The sequence below is a fragment of the Drosophila ananassae genome, chromosome 3R (assembly GCF_017639315.1).
Source record: "Drosophila ananassae strain 14024-0371.13 chromosome 3R, ASM1763931v2, whole genome shotgun sequence".
NCBI classification, from domain to species: Eukaryota; Metazoa; Arthropoda; class Insecta; order Diptera; family Drosophilidae; genus Drosophila; species Drosophila ananassae.
This window is the reverse complement of record NC_057930.1, coordinates 7,608,665-7,622,930: the sequence shown is the minus strand read 5'-3', so window position 1 is coordinate 7,622,930 and position 14,266 is coordinate 7,608,665. Positions and strand designations below refer to the sequence as shown.

General features: G+C 37.7%; 1 protein-coding gene and 1 long non-coding RNA gene across 3 annotated transcripts; one reads left to right on the top strand and one right to left on the bottom strand.

Moving 5' to 3' along the window:
- Positions 1-8,761: 8,761 nt before the first annotated feature.
- On the top strand, positions 8,762-11,714 carry LOC123257460. The gene is made up of 2 exons (XR_006507543.1): positions 8,762-11,179; positions 11,232-11,714. It is a non-coding gene; the product is annotated as an uncharacterized LOC123257460 (long non-coding RNA).
- On the bottom strand, positions 11,358-14,160 carry LOC6505292 (flotillin-1). 2 transcript variants are annotated; one of them, XM_001964791.4, is made up of 8 exons: positions 14,018-14,160; positions 13,732-13,807; positions 13,212-13,566; positions 13,018-13,029; positions 12,416-12,886; positions 12,203-12,346; positions 11,982-12,146; positions 11,358-11,713 (listed from the first exon to the last, which is right to left on the bottom strand). In XM_001964791.4, exons 1-8 carry the CDS (start codon positions 14,067-14,069, stop codon positions 11,696-11,698), a joined length of 1,293 nt encoding a protein of 430 aa, XP_001964827.1. In that variant the 5' UTR covers positions 14,070-14,160; the 3' UTR covers positions 11,358-11,695. The 2 variants fall into 2 exon arrangements, with proteins under 2 accessions (XP_001964827.1, XP_014760473.1); XM_014904987.3 differs by lacking the exon at positions 13,018-13,029.
- Between the last annotated feature and the right edge of the window lie 106 nt (positions 14,161-14,266).

Genomic DNA, 14,266 nt, shown 5'->3' with positions numbered 1-14,266 from the left:
AGAGGTTTTTTATATTTGATAGCAATAGTTGCAATCTTTTATAATATATATAAATAATTTATAATATATATATAAATAAATATTATATATAATAATAGATTTTTAATTAAATGATTAAATTTTAATTAATACATTTTCAAAAATGGGAATTAACCTCCCAGAAATTGTCTGTTTTTTGTTTCAATGTTATTCTTGCGGATAAAAATACTATAATATAATTAATTTTAAAATATAATTTTACACCTACATTCATATTTTGCATTATTCGTGGTCTTAAGGAAAGTGGAATAGATATTTTAAAAATATTTCCATCTTTATTGGCTCCACATTATGATATTTTTAAATTATAACTTTTTTTTTACATAATCTTGAGGAATTTAAAAAAATTTTAGAACAAAAGTTCAACTTTTGAACATTTTGAAGTTGAGGGCTCAATCGACGCGTATTTAAAGTAAAATGTGAATTAAACTGTCGCTATCGCACAAATCAACAAAACCGAACGTTTATTATACCCTTGCATACCGATTTATAATTTTGGTCAAAAGTGTGCAACGTAGGGAAGGAAACATCTCCGACCCTACAAAATATCCTTCATCCTTCTCTTGTTTGCAGGCAGTATATAAGTCAGAACGGCCGGAATCGTTCAACTATATCCTACAGCTGTCATTTAACTGATTAATCGGAATAGCCATAACTTTGGTGTTTTTAAAGTTAAAGGGTTTGGACTTTCCACACATGTTATATTTGGCAAAAAATATGTTTTCTACAAAATAAGGATCGGCCGACTATAACCTATAGCTTTCGGAATTGGCATAACTTTGTTGTTTTTCAAACTAGATAGATAAAACTTTCTACCGACTCCATTTTGGCAACCTAATCCGATCTGCCAAATTTCATACGGATCGACCATGTAACTAAAGGATCGGAAATGGGACAACCTTGCTATATTTAAAGGTCTGTTTTAATTATTTTTATAAGAAAACTGATTTGATGGTGAAACTGGTGAAATCGGCCAAATATATTTGATCCTATATATAATATATATAATAATATAAGCTACTACTACTCCACCACCGCCGGAAATTAGCCTTCCTTTCTTGTTTTTTCCACATAATATGGGGTACCAAACAGAAACATAGACTTTTCATTGTCTACTCATTGTACAATATTTCCACAATTCGTTAAGTTTAGCGATTTAGATGTTGATTGTACGAAATATTTAAGGGACATTCAAACAACGCCACTTGCTGGCTTGTGTGGCGGTCAGATCGATGTCCACTTTGCTTCACTACTCGAAGAACACTTTAAACTCCGCAAAGATCTGGAGTATTAATTTACATAAAAATGGTACATAAAATAATACGTTTAATTTTTACCTCCCCAACCCTATCCGTTATAAGTTTACCCTGAAGACCCCAACTTCCAATTTCTCCAGTTGCTGAAATTGTACTGCTGCCTCGGTAACCTGACGCAACTCCAGCAGCTGGGCCAAGAAACCGTCGAGTGTTTGCCCAAACACATCCTCATTCCTCATAAGAGAAGCGCCACAGTTGGGGCATGTCCTCGGGAGCAGGAAGGGCAGTCAACAGGACCTGATGTCCAGCATAGCGTTCTTTATAGTCCAGAATGCGATGTTTGTTAGAGAAATATATTTTAAAGATTCATTATATAATAATTGTATTTGAAGAAAAGCATTTAAAGCAACTCACCTAAAAAGCTCCAGTTCGATTTATTTTAATTAGACCCTCATCGGCATCACCCTAGAAGAGCAGTGGAAATTCGAGATCCTCGGACCCTCATGTTTGCACCAAATTAAAGGCGGATGTACGGCGCAGGAGGCCACTAGCTGTCGGAATGCATTAGCGTACGGCCGGTGACATACCGATTCGGTTCGTTCAAGAATCTGGGATAAATCTTGTGAATCGCAGCTTTTCGTAGATATACTGCAGATTTAGCTTTCTGTTCGTCCAGGGGTGGGCGGACTGCGAAGTGGGCAAGGAAGATCCAAGGGAACGTTCCATTACTATGCAAAAACATAAAATGTTTATTGAATGCAATTTTTAGCCATTGGGGCTGACCAAAGAGTACACTTGGCCAGGTTTTAATATATTTTTATTTGTAATATATTTCATATCATAATTCAAAGATAAAATTACTCTTTTAATATTTGCAATTTAGTTAAAAGCATTTGATGGCCACGAAAGTACAAGTTAAATAAATTGGAACTAATTTCAAGCGCAAAGTTATGCCAATGAAGCTTTGTATCATGTGTCCAGGGACTGTACAGGTGGAAATATCACATCCGATTTCCTTGCAGAGAAATATCTGAAAAAATTAAAACAAATGAAAAGCTTGGAAACTTGGAAAATTGATTCACACCTCAATCCGTATTGAAAATCCAATCCGTGCGAATTTTAATTTGTAAAGTTGAACTGTTTTTTTCATAGAACCGTTGTTTTATTGTTACCTTCTTTTGCATCATATTTGTTTTAGTATTGTTGCAATCTCAATAAAATTAGTAAAACTCACTCTTTAACCGCATTGAGATAATCCAAATTCTCATTTGACTGGGCACCACTGTCACCCCCAAAGCTGTTTCGCCAATCGTATCCAAAGTAAAGCAGCTGATCAGATGAATAAAATCCACAGGTTTTCCGGTAAGGGAGAACATAACATAACTAACCTAGTCTCTAAAATACGTGACTGCTTTTCGAAAACTTTTACAAACTGCTTTATCATGGCATAATTGAACGCGGACGTTATTATTTTCCGATGATGGGGCTACTTCTCGAAACGACTGGTAAAGAAACCTGAATAGTCTTTTCTCAAACACCGTGTACAGGGCCTGAATATCCTTCGGATTGCAATCCAACAGATACAGTTTTGTTCCCATCCACAGTTTGCCACGATGATCCTTCAGGTGGGTGGTATTCATTTCTGTGGCCCGGCGAAAAGGCCCGACTAGCTTGCTGTTGGATGTTGGATGGGCAGTCAATACCTGAAAGGGATTGGAAGGGATCGTGCTTCCAGCACTTGAAGGTCAAAGGCAAAGCTGAGCAGAGCCTTTGGTATCATCCTGTGTTTCCATTGGCTTCCGGTTCTTTAATATGGCTCTTTTTCCCGCTTCCCAGTGATGATGGGTGGCGGAGGCGCCTCCATTTCGGCGTCCAGCGACGTCCCATTTGGCTTACCCGAGGGATCGCCTTGCTCTTCCTGTTCATGTTCGTCTGCTGGCTGCATGGCATCAATGTTGAAGGGATCTCGGGATCTTTCATGTCTTCAATGTCCCCTGTTCCCGCAGCACCACTTTTAAGGTCTCGTCCGGTTTTTTTTCTTGTTCCTTTTCTTTGCTGTAGCAATCAAATAAAATATTTTAAATATTTTGAAATATTTTAATATAAAAATATTAATTACCTTCTGAGCGAAAGATAAATTAAAAAATAAAAATAAAAATGATTGCTTCAGCGCAGTGCTTTATTTTTCTGAAAATAAAAGAAAAAAATGATGAAATGAAATGAAATCAAACGAAAGTAAATTTCCTTCATAAAAGGGTTGTAAAATGGTCAAAATTGTTTGTTGATAACAACAAAGTTATGCCAATTCCGATCGTTTCATGACAGCTATAGGATATAGTCGGCCGATCCTTATGAAATTTTGCACGTAGGATATTTTGGTCAAATATAACATGTGTGGAAAGTCCCAACCCTCTAACTTAAAAAACAACGAAGTTATGGCATTTCCGATCAATCAGTTATATGGCAGCTATAGGATATAGTCGACCGATCCCGGCCGTTCCGACTTATGTACTACCTGCAAGGAAAAGAAGGATGTGTGCAAAGTTGCACACACAAAGATGTGTGCAAAACTGAGAGACTAGTTTGCGTAAAAACCGACAGACAGACGGACAGAATTTATTCAGCGAATCTAGCTAGAAAATTAAATTTAAGAATAGTTCATTTTAACTTAAATTTTCTCATATAAACCATATTTAATTCCATAAGAAATTATCAACCATTAAATATAACATTTTAAACCATATTAAACTATTATTATTTTTTTAACAAAGAATGATTACCAATCATTTTTAATACAAAATTATATTTCGCTGTCATTGTTTAGGAAGGACTCATCTTCGAGGCTGAAATCCTCATAGTTTTTGTCCATGTTCTTCCAGTCACCAAACTCAATAGAGCTGAAGTCCAAGTACTGGTCGTTGTATTCGATGACGTCCAGAAGCAGGGCGCGCAGTTCAACCGTGAGTCCTGTTTTTTTTGTTAAAATTGGCAGTGATCTAAGCCTTGAAGACATCGCCGCCCAGGATCCAGAAGGCGGTGCCAATTTAGCTGAAGGTGGAGGTGCAGCTGGTCATCTTTCCCTCGGTGGTGCTCTCAATGTACACGGAGGAGGGAACCTCGTAGTTGGTGCCTCCGATGTTGAAGGTGATCACGGGGAGGGACTTCACGGAGGAGCACTGGACGTAGTACTGGCCATCGACGAAGACGGCGCCAATGAGCTAGTTGATCTGGGCATAGGCAGCGGCAGGAGCAACCAGGAGGGTGGCTGAGTCGGCGGAGGAGATGGCCTTGACGTGACCAAGCACCACGGTTCCATCGATGGAGATTTGGTTTACGCTCAGTTCCTTCAGCTCACTGTCCTCGGCGGAGTCGAAGGAGTCATCCCCAAAGGCAGGCAGTTGGTAGACCGGAGAAGCATCCTTGTAGTTGACGACGTCGCCAACCCAGTGCTTGAGTTCGTGCTTGATCACGTGGATGGCGACCTTCTTGGCCACATGACGTGCGATGCGCGCCTTCCTGCCGGCCTGGGCAGCCAGGACCAAACCCAAGATGGTGAAAAGGACCAACCACTTCATGTTTTTTAGGTATGTTTTTGCTTAGTCTGAAATTGGACTGAAGAAAGGCTGGCCCAGACGCCTATTTATATGGAATCGCCACTTTGAAACGTACCCCAAATAGATTAAAAAGCCAATTAATAAAAATGTATGGATGAAGTTATCACATTTGATCGATAGCCAAAAGCGCACGCACGATGCCCATTGCGATTCTTGATAACATTTTCCACAACTTCATTAACAAACTAAAGTGCAAATTTGCCAGTTCATTCATAACAAAAACTGTGAGTGCCAACTGAAATTATCTATGTTATGGACTTAAAAGAAAATACAAGGCAGTTTTTTATTTTTATACCGTAGGGGGTATTATAATTTTGGTCAAAATTGTGCAACGCAGTGAAGGAGACATCTCCGACCCTATAAAGTATATATATTCTTGATCAGGATCACCTCCTGAGTCGATATAAGCATGACCGTCTGTCCGTTTCAACGCAAACTAGTCTCTCGGATTTAAAGGTACCGAGTTGAAACTTTGCACACACCCTTCTTTCCTTTGCAGGCAGTAAGTCGGTATAAGTCGGAACGGCCGGGATCGGTCGACTATATCTATAGCTGCCATATAACTGATTGATCGGAAATGCCATAACTTTGATGTTTTTCAAGTTAGAAGAATGGGATGTTCTATGGATTCTAATTTGGGCAAACGTATACGATCTGCCAAATTTCATAAGGATCGGCCGTCTATATCCTATAACCAGCCGCCGTCATTTTAAATTTTCTTAATAGTCGTCTAAGCAACGGTGAAACTTGCCTGTTTTTGCATGTCGCAGTGTGACGTCTCTGTGCACAAAATTTCGTGAGTGTTATTTAGAAATTAAATTAATTATTAAATTAAATTAATAATTAATCCTTTTCCGTAGAAAAATGGATGTGAACATTTTTTTTTTAATATTTAAAATTTATATTGAAATGCTGCCATTTCATTGGTTTTCGGCGGCATTGTGACTTAAAATTTGAAATTCAACTGAATTTGGCTTCTCTTTTCAAAGATAACGTGTGGTACGTAACAACGAAAAACAACAAAATATCAATAGAAAAACTCAACAATGACTTTATATAAAAATTACATATGTATATATGTATGTATGTATGTATGTATGTATGTGACCTGCGTAGGATTGAAGACCGAATAAGATGAAGGGACGCGGGAGCGCAGCTTAACGCTTGATGCGGAGCGACAGAGAGATACCACAAGAGAGCGAGACAACGGTAGCGCACGACGGCAGATGCAGGTGGCCGATCGAATGCACGAGAGCGGTCGACGCGAAAAGGGACATAAAGATAAAAGAAAGTGACGTGAAGAGTTCAATAAATTATTGCCGGCCAGACTTTCGGCGGCTGCTTGACCAGACACATGCTTAAAAATAATCGCAATTTGTCGAATAACCATTATATTAAAATTTTTCAATTTTCGTTAAGTCTGGTCCCATAGTTTTTTTTATTGTTTTTTGCTTTAATTATATTAGAAATTTCATTTGCATTGGTGAAGCCAAGTTCAGTTGCACCTTCCCAATATCCGTCCGCTTTTTGATTTGTGTTAAAGTTAGTTATCATGGTTGAGATTTGCAAGCTAATATTTGTGTGATCTATTTCTCTTCTAAGGTTGAGTGATGTTTGGTCAATGGGTGTCAAGTGACGATTTTTGTGTATTTCTTGGAAGGAAATTGCACGTTGTAATTTTTGGGCACATGGGAAAATCGTTGACATTTATGACATTGCAAAATGTCTTTGGGGTTAGGTTTAAAATTTTCCACAGCTATTTTGCAGTTCAGGAGGTATTTAAGATCAACGAATTTTTTAATGTTTTTAGATTTTTCTTCCTGTACTTCCACATACTGTTTTTAAAGGGTTTGGAATTAATAATTTTAAGGTCAGGTAGAGCTTCTGTTAAGGCTAATGTTATCTCACTTTCGTTGAAAATTGAGGGGGGTATTTTGTTTATTATAATATTATTGGGTTTGTATTGCTTAGGTGTCTAAGAGAAGAAAAGGACTTTTTTGTCCAGCTAGATTTGTTTTTTCAAATTCATCTAGTTTTGCAGTTTGAATATGGGTTATGTTCTTATTTATTACATTAAATCTATAATTCTTATAATTAAAATAAGTATACATTATTTTGTTTAATAATTTATGATTTTGGTTGTAGGTCACTACAACTTGGGAAGTCATTTGGAGTCGAGATCACAGTTGTGTTTACATTTTGATTTTGATTCAGAATGGCATTTTCGAGTTTGAAATTGTTTGTTTCCATTCTTAGTTTGTTTAGTTCGAGCATAAGGCCCTGTAATTAGGCCTTATTAATTGTGTTTTTGTTATCGTTTTCTTCTTCGGAGTAGGAGGAAAAGAGTCTTCTTCCGAAACACTTGTATCACCTGTGTCCATATCGACCGAGTTGGCAAGTTTTAGCGACACATCTTCCGTCTCCATAAGATCGGATTCGGAGTAATTTTTATTATTTGAAATATTCATATTTATGTATATTTAGTTTTTCATTTTCCATTACAAAAATATTTTATTTTTTTGTAGCCACTTCTGAGAAGCAAAATCGGCCAGTTCTTTTCTAGGCTGCCCTCCACTGGTTTTCAGCGGCATTTACTTTCACTTCCCTTTCTCATAATTTTTGCGTATTTTATTGTCAAGGAAATTTTTACAGATTTTACAACACTTACATATATTCTACGAGATTAATTCTAAGGTTGACAATGTTCTAAAAATTATAGTTTTTCCGGGTCTGGGGTTGAGATCGTAGTCCTATCTTGAGATCGTAGTTGCAGTCTTCTTAGAGGCTGTGTGTTTTGCATGTGGAGTGCTCATTTTAAGTCTCTTGTTCTGTTTTTTGTTGTTTAGTGCAGGGTAGTTATCACTGTTTTTCTAGACTGTTTTTTTTGCGCGGTTCCCACTGAATACGTACAGCCCACCTCCCGTCCAACCGACCGAGGGACGCTGCCGCGTAACGTACGGCATGAATCGCGGGAATAGATCCGAGATGGTTAAGCGAAAAGTAGGAGAAAGATATCACGAGGAAGAGTGTTGCACAGATAAGGCGGTTAATATATGTAAGTGATTTAAGATTGTTAGAGCAAAGTGACAAGATGTGGTAGAGACCCTGAACGGATCGTGTTGGGCATATGTCGAACTACAATGGCTGAGGAGTAGAGGACGAAAGTTTCTAGTCCTTCTACTTAATAAGATTCTATAGAAACATAACACCCAGCATCGTTCTACGGTTTCTTAATGATGGTAAGTTGATTAGTAAAAGTCTGCTACGATAAGAGGGGAGGTAAAGATTTGCATCCCAATTAATTTCCCTAAGAGCGAAAGTAAGGAAGTTTTTTTGTACAGATTCAATGTGATCTTTGTGTACTCCATATTGAGGACTCCAGACACACAATCCATACTCAAGAATCGGACGGACCAGTGATGTATATAACGTTTTAGTTATGTACGGGTTATTAAATTCTTTTGACCATCTTTTAATAACACCAAGCCCACCCATAGCTTTATTAACCATGGAAGATATACATACATATGGTCGGTAAATTTAAGTCTCAAATCTAATAGGACACCTAGATCGTTAACCTGAGTTGATCGTTCTATGGCGTTCCCATAGAGAATGTACATAGCCTGGTGAGGACTAAAACGGTAAAAAGACATAAGTTTACATTTCGATCCATTAAGCTTTAGGTTATTTGCTAAACACCAATTTTGAAGTTTATCCAAATCGGATTGAAGTCTAGACTGGGCGCTAGTGAATTTATACTGAAGGCATAGCTTAACGTCATCAGCGTACATAAGTACAAGTGAATTAGTTAAGGCAAGAATTTTTTAACTAGAATTTATTTTTTGTTCAACGCAGATGTTTTCATGTTTTGCTTCAGCTTCGGTTTTAGGAATACTTTGGAGGTTAAGTTGCTTTTTTGTTGCTTCAGTGTCACTGTTGCTGTTGTGGTAGTTTATTTCAGTGTTGCAGTTATTTTTTGTTTCACTGCAGTAGTTTATTTCGTTGTTGCCGGCTGCTAGCTGTGTATCAGCAGGCTGTTTTGTTTCTTCGGCCTAGTCACTCTTTTTCGACGATCGGAGGGAATTTTGTTTTGTTTACGTACTTCTACATAAACACATATATAAACCCAAACGTCACTTTCAGGACGACCACACTTTTTCAAAAGACTTTAAATTTTCAACCAAAAGCCATTGAAGCCATTTCAACCATTAGAACTAGTTTACATTACAATAACAAAATTTTAAAAGAATATATACAATATAAACAATATCAAAAACAAGAATTTAAAATTTATTTTTCTTTTTTTTTCAATAAATTGTGATCCTGAGTATCAATTTTTTTTTTTCAATCTTTTTCTGCTTTTTTCATTTGTTGTTTATTGTCAGTGTAAGAATCAGGTGTTTACATTATTCCTGCTTAATATTTAGACATTCATGATTGACAATTTCTTGAAGTCTTATACTAATTTAAGTATACCCTGCGCTTATAGCTTTTCAGGGCTGAGGCACTTGAAGGTTTATTAATGTTACTTTACGATGTAGGTATTAGGGTTATTAAACTTATGCTTATTTATGGTATTATGTGGGAAAAAAATGTAAATTATAAAAATCCCACGTTCTTTAAATTTTAAGATGGAAACTTATGACTAACTAAGAGTAATTAGTAAGTAGAGTAGAGTAATTAGACTAGGTAGGGAAGGGGAATATTTACAGAGGGAAGATGTCGGAACTAATAGGATGGTAGTTATTAGCTGAAATTAAATAAAATAATATTATAATTATATTAAGTTGTTTTATATTGAACTTGACTATTGTTGAGTGTTATGTACTCGGCCGTCCATGGATTTAGAGATCGAAATTTTCTGTGGTAGAAGAGAAGTTTCATTTTTTCATCACATACAATTTTTTTTTGTCTATTACCATTCAAAATTTGAATAGAAAACTATTTAGTTGTGAAATAGATTCAGATAATTTTTCAAACCTTAAAAAACATCATAAGCATTTTTAAATTTGCAAATTGAACCTACTTCAAAAACTTCCCCGTACGTACAAATAATAAATGAAATCAATGCCTATTTTTTAATAGATTTAATGATTTAAAATATATTCAATGTTTTATTTATCTTCATGACCAACCATTTACATGCAATATAGAAGTTTTGATATTCCTTTTCAAGCTGAGTTAAACAAAATGCGGAATGATTTTAATACTCCGATTGAAAGTGGCGACATTTTTTTGAAGTTCAAGTATTTAAAAAACTACCCACTATTAGACCAGATTTTTAGACTCTACCCAAAATTATTCTAAGTCGTCAGTAAAATGAAATATCTGTCGTCCATATTAGGGACCTTTAGTATAAACGAGTTTTCTGGTACAATTAATATTAATAAAATATTAAAATAATTTTTTTTTAAATATTTTATTATTTTGTTATTCTATTAATAGTTTTTAATAACAGACGAATAAATAACTAGTGTCAATTCCGATTTCAATATTTTATTTGGGTTCAATTTAACCCTAATATATGCCGCTCCAATAAATGCAGAAACACAACAAACGCATACCTCTACCAAAGCGCATGCGTTACAAATAACATCAAAGCGCATGCGAAACTGGGAGACAAAAATATCAAGAATAAATGCTGATAACAACAGCTGTTTATTTTACAAAAAAAAATCTCCACGCATAATTTCAGCTGCTCCATAACCGTTATGCTCCCCTGAAAAAAAGTCCAGAACAAACATAGGTTCCATCACCCACAGTTTCCGCGGTATACCTAAGAGAAGAAATTTATCAAATTTTATCATATATTGAATTATGTAGACCACCATGTAATTTCGTTATGAATTTCAGATATGGCTTGCGCAGACTGGACAAGTGCTGCTACACATACATATAAATTCCAAACAAATTTTTGCGTATGATTGGAAAAGGATATCAAGACCAAGAAGCAAATACAGACGAATTCATTGGTATTTTAATATAGGATAAACATTAAATTTACCGTTAAGTAAACCCGAAAAATTTATGTTTTGAAAATACTGACTTTTTTATTCCTATTTTCTAATTTTTTTTGGCTTTATTGTATGGTTATTAACGTCAAAAACAGCTTTTTTCAAGAAAAAGTTGGCAACACTGCGTATACTTGCGAGTTAAGGAAAATAAGAGTTGCCCACCACTGGTTCAAACTATCAGCTTCTACCAAGAAGGAGCCCAAGCCGCTAGTGCTAGGTGTTGAGCGGCACTCGGAATGTGCTTCTAAATAAATCCGTAAGATACACCTATAAAAATGTGCGTTTTTATTATAAAATATTTATTTTAGATAGAAAGAAAACTTTCTTTTGTACAAAGGAGTGAAACATTTTTTCAGTGTTGAGCAACATTGCAATGCAATTAGAACCTCTTTGGCGGCTAATTTAAACTGCAGCTTAAAAAAACAACATCCGTATTTTTGATTCAAGGAAGTATCTTTATTCCACGCTTTGTGCAATACACTTATATAAATACATATATATTGAATACAAAATATGCGTCTCTTTGTGTGTGGTTGTGTGTTAGTGTAAAACAACATGTTGCAAAATTTGTCGGGTTAGCACAAAGATTCATAAATATATGTCACGAAATAGGTAAACAAATTTTAAATGCGTTTCATTTCAATTATTTTTGAAGTATTCGATCGTTTTAGATTTCAATTATTACTTTTTTTGTTCATTTTTATAAATTTTTTTTCGAGTGTATCAAGAGTATGTTTTTGGATTTGATTTGGTTTGCTTTTGTGGTGACTTTCTAGCCAGCATGCACAGACTGAAATGAAGAGAAAGGAAACATAAAGTGAATCGAAATCAGGGAATCAATATTCGTAAATCAGAGCATAACTGAAAATCGAAAGGAAGCCAACAAAATTTGCGTTTTAGTGTCTACCACAAAGTCTTTTGATTGCCATTTGTTTTTATTTAATTGGATTCGGGGTCGTCACCATCATTCGCTTCTTTGGTTTCTTTCGCTACGCATCCGCTTTCTCATCTCGTCAAGCTTCGATTCAAAGTTAGATAAATTCTGAATTTGAACGTACCCGAGCAATGTCCACGCCGGTTATGTTCTTGACCAGCTCTGGCACTTTGTTAACGATCTGCAGGACCTCGCCGGTGAGCTTGGCAGCACCGATATCGCCCTGTCCGCTGGACACCATGGTGATTTTCTTCGCCTGCGACAGTGGAGCAGCCACTTCGGCGGCCACCTAGGCAAGTTGGTATTAAATATTTGTTTTCTTGGACAGCTGGAGCGAAGACTTACCTTTGGCAATGTGTCCAGAAGCATCTCCACCATGGCAGCTTCCCGATATTCGCGCCATGCGTCTGCCTTTTGGGCCATCTGCTCCGCCTCCGCCTTGGCCTTGGCCGCAATGGCAAAGGCTTCAGCCTCACCACGGATTTTGATCTGCAAGAAGGAAAATAGACCGCTTAAATGATGGAATCCATTCAGATTTCCCCTAAGATGTTTCTTTACCGATTCGGCCTCAGCCTCAGCCTCCATAACCACGCGCTGCTTGTTGGCCTCGGCTAGCTTCTCCAGACGGAACTTTTCGGCCTCGGCAGGACGACGGACGGTGGCCTCCAATTCCTTCTCGCGACGCAAGATCTCCTGCTCCTGCACGGCAATCTCCTGGGTGCGCTCAATCACTTTCACCTGCATCTGCTCCTCCTTAATTCGCTGCTTGGTCTTGGCGGCTTGCAGCTCGTAAGCCATCTCCGCCTCGGCTTTTTTGGTCTGCACCTCCACGTCATAAGCAGCCTTCTTCAGCTCAAAGTCGCGCTGGGCCTTGGCAATGTCGGTGTCGTTCAAGAATCTTGCGGCCATGCGCTGTTCCTCGGCAATGGCTTCCTTAATGTGCGCCTCCGCCCGGGCCTCCGCTTCACCAATGCGGGCATCTCGTTTTACCTCCGCCGTACGAGCCATGCCCAAGGACCTGAGGTATCCCTGAAAAGCAAGCCATATATTTAAATAAATTTTTTTTATTCAACGCAATTGGTTATTGTTTAAAAGGTTTGGGAAATAGATGTTATCTCAGGGACTTCACAAACGTTTAGGTCTTACGTGGGTATACGCACCTTTGAGTCTCCCTGATATGGATCCATGCGGACATGCAAAAAATATACATATTATATACAAAAAGGTTTTACGGAAAACAACTGGCTCAGAGCCAAGACAACAAAGGGAGCATAATAAAAAAAATAATTTTAAATAAAAAATTCAAAAAAAAAACATAGTTTAAAGAAAAATAAAATGTACGAGAGATAATCACCTCCTCATCACGCAAATCCTTGATGGTATAGGATACAACGGTGATTCCCATATTGGCCAGATCACTGGAGGCCACCTCGAACACCTGCTTGCTGAACTTCTTACGATCCTTGTAGATCTCCTCCACGGTCATCGAACCCATAATGGCGCGCTGGTGTCCCTCGAGGGTCACCAAGGCGATGTGGTTGATTTCTGCTTCCGTCTTGCCCAAAAACTGCTCACAGGCGGTAAGCAGCATGTCCTCGTTCTGTCCCTGGACCTTCACCTGGGCAATGCCGGTAACGGAGATGGGAACGCCCTGGCTGGTGTACACACATGGACTCTCCACCTGTAGAGTCATGGTGTTTAAAGAAATGCTGAAATTTCGAATACCATTTAGCTTCTATTTCAAAGAATTTTTCAGTGATGGGTTTTTAGCCATAAGGTTGTAAGAAAATAATTTGATTGACAGAATCCTTTTCTTTTTTTGCCAATCTCCTAGGCCAAAACTCAATATTTTTAGAATTTAAATAAATTCTTACCGTTGCACCTGCTGGATCGTGGGCCAAACGAAGGCTCGTCCGCCCGGCACCAAAAGCGGCTTCATGTAGCAGCATCCTGTGAACGAAAACCAAACAAATCACCCTTTTGTTTACAAAACATTTGAAATCCCGCTGAATGCGCGCGCACCCCAATGCTTCTTCTTCCTATTAGCAGTACACAAAAATCGATAGAAATGACGTCAGCTAGGGGTGGGGTGTGTGAGTGTCACTAATTTAGATTTAAAATAAGGCCGAATTTAGCTGAAACAAATAAGCTGAGGGTTACCGGAGACAACCAGCGCCTCGTTGGGACCGCATGTAACAAATCCCCAAGTCATCCTGGATGCAAATTATCGCCTGTAAGTATTCGGGGAGTAGTCCGATGTGAAGTGGTTGGAGCTGCTGATAAGCTTCTCCGTTTTCACAAGATTTTTAGGTTTTCACACAAAATTTAGCTGAGCCCGGTCCGATTGGAGATAAATATAGTGTAGATCCACAGGTCGCTAGGCGGACAAGTGTCTTTCGGTATTATTTA

Excerpts from the sequence above, each read along its gene's own strand:
- LOC6505292 (XM_001964791.4), bottom strand. The coding sequence starts at position 14,069 with ATGACTTGGGGATTTGTTACATGCGGTCCCAACGAGGCGCTGGTTGTC. Across the intron at positions 13,808-14,017 it reads CGAGGCGCTGGTTGTCTCCG|GATGCTGCTACATGAAGCCG; the intron begins GTAACCCTCAGC and ends TTTCGTTCACAG. Across the intron at positions 12,347-12,415 it reads CTGAGGCTGAGGCCGAATCG|ATCAAAATCCGTGGTGAGGC; the intron begins GTAAAGAAACAT and ends TCCTTCTTGCAG.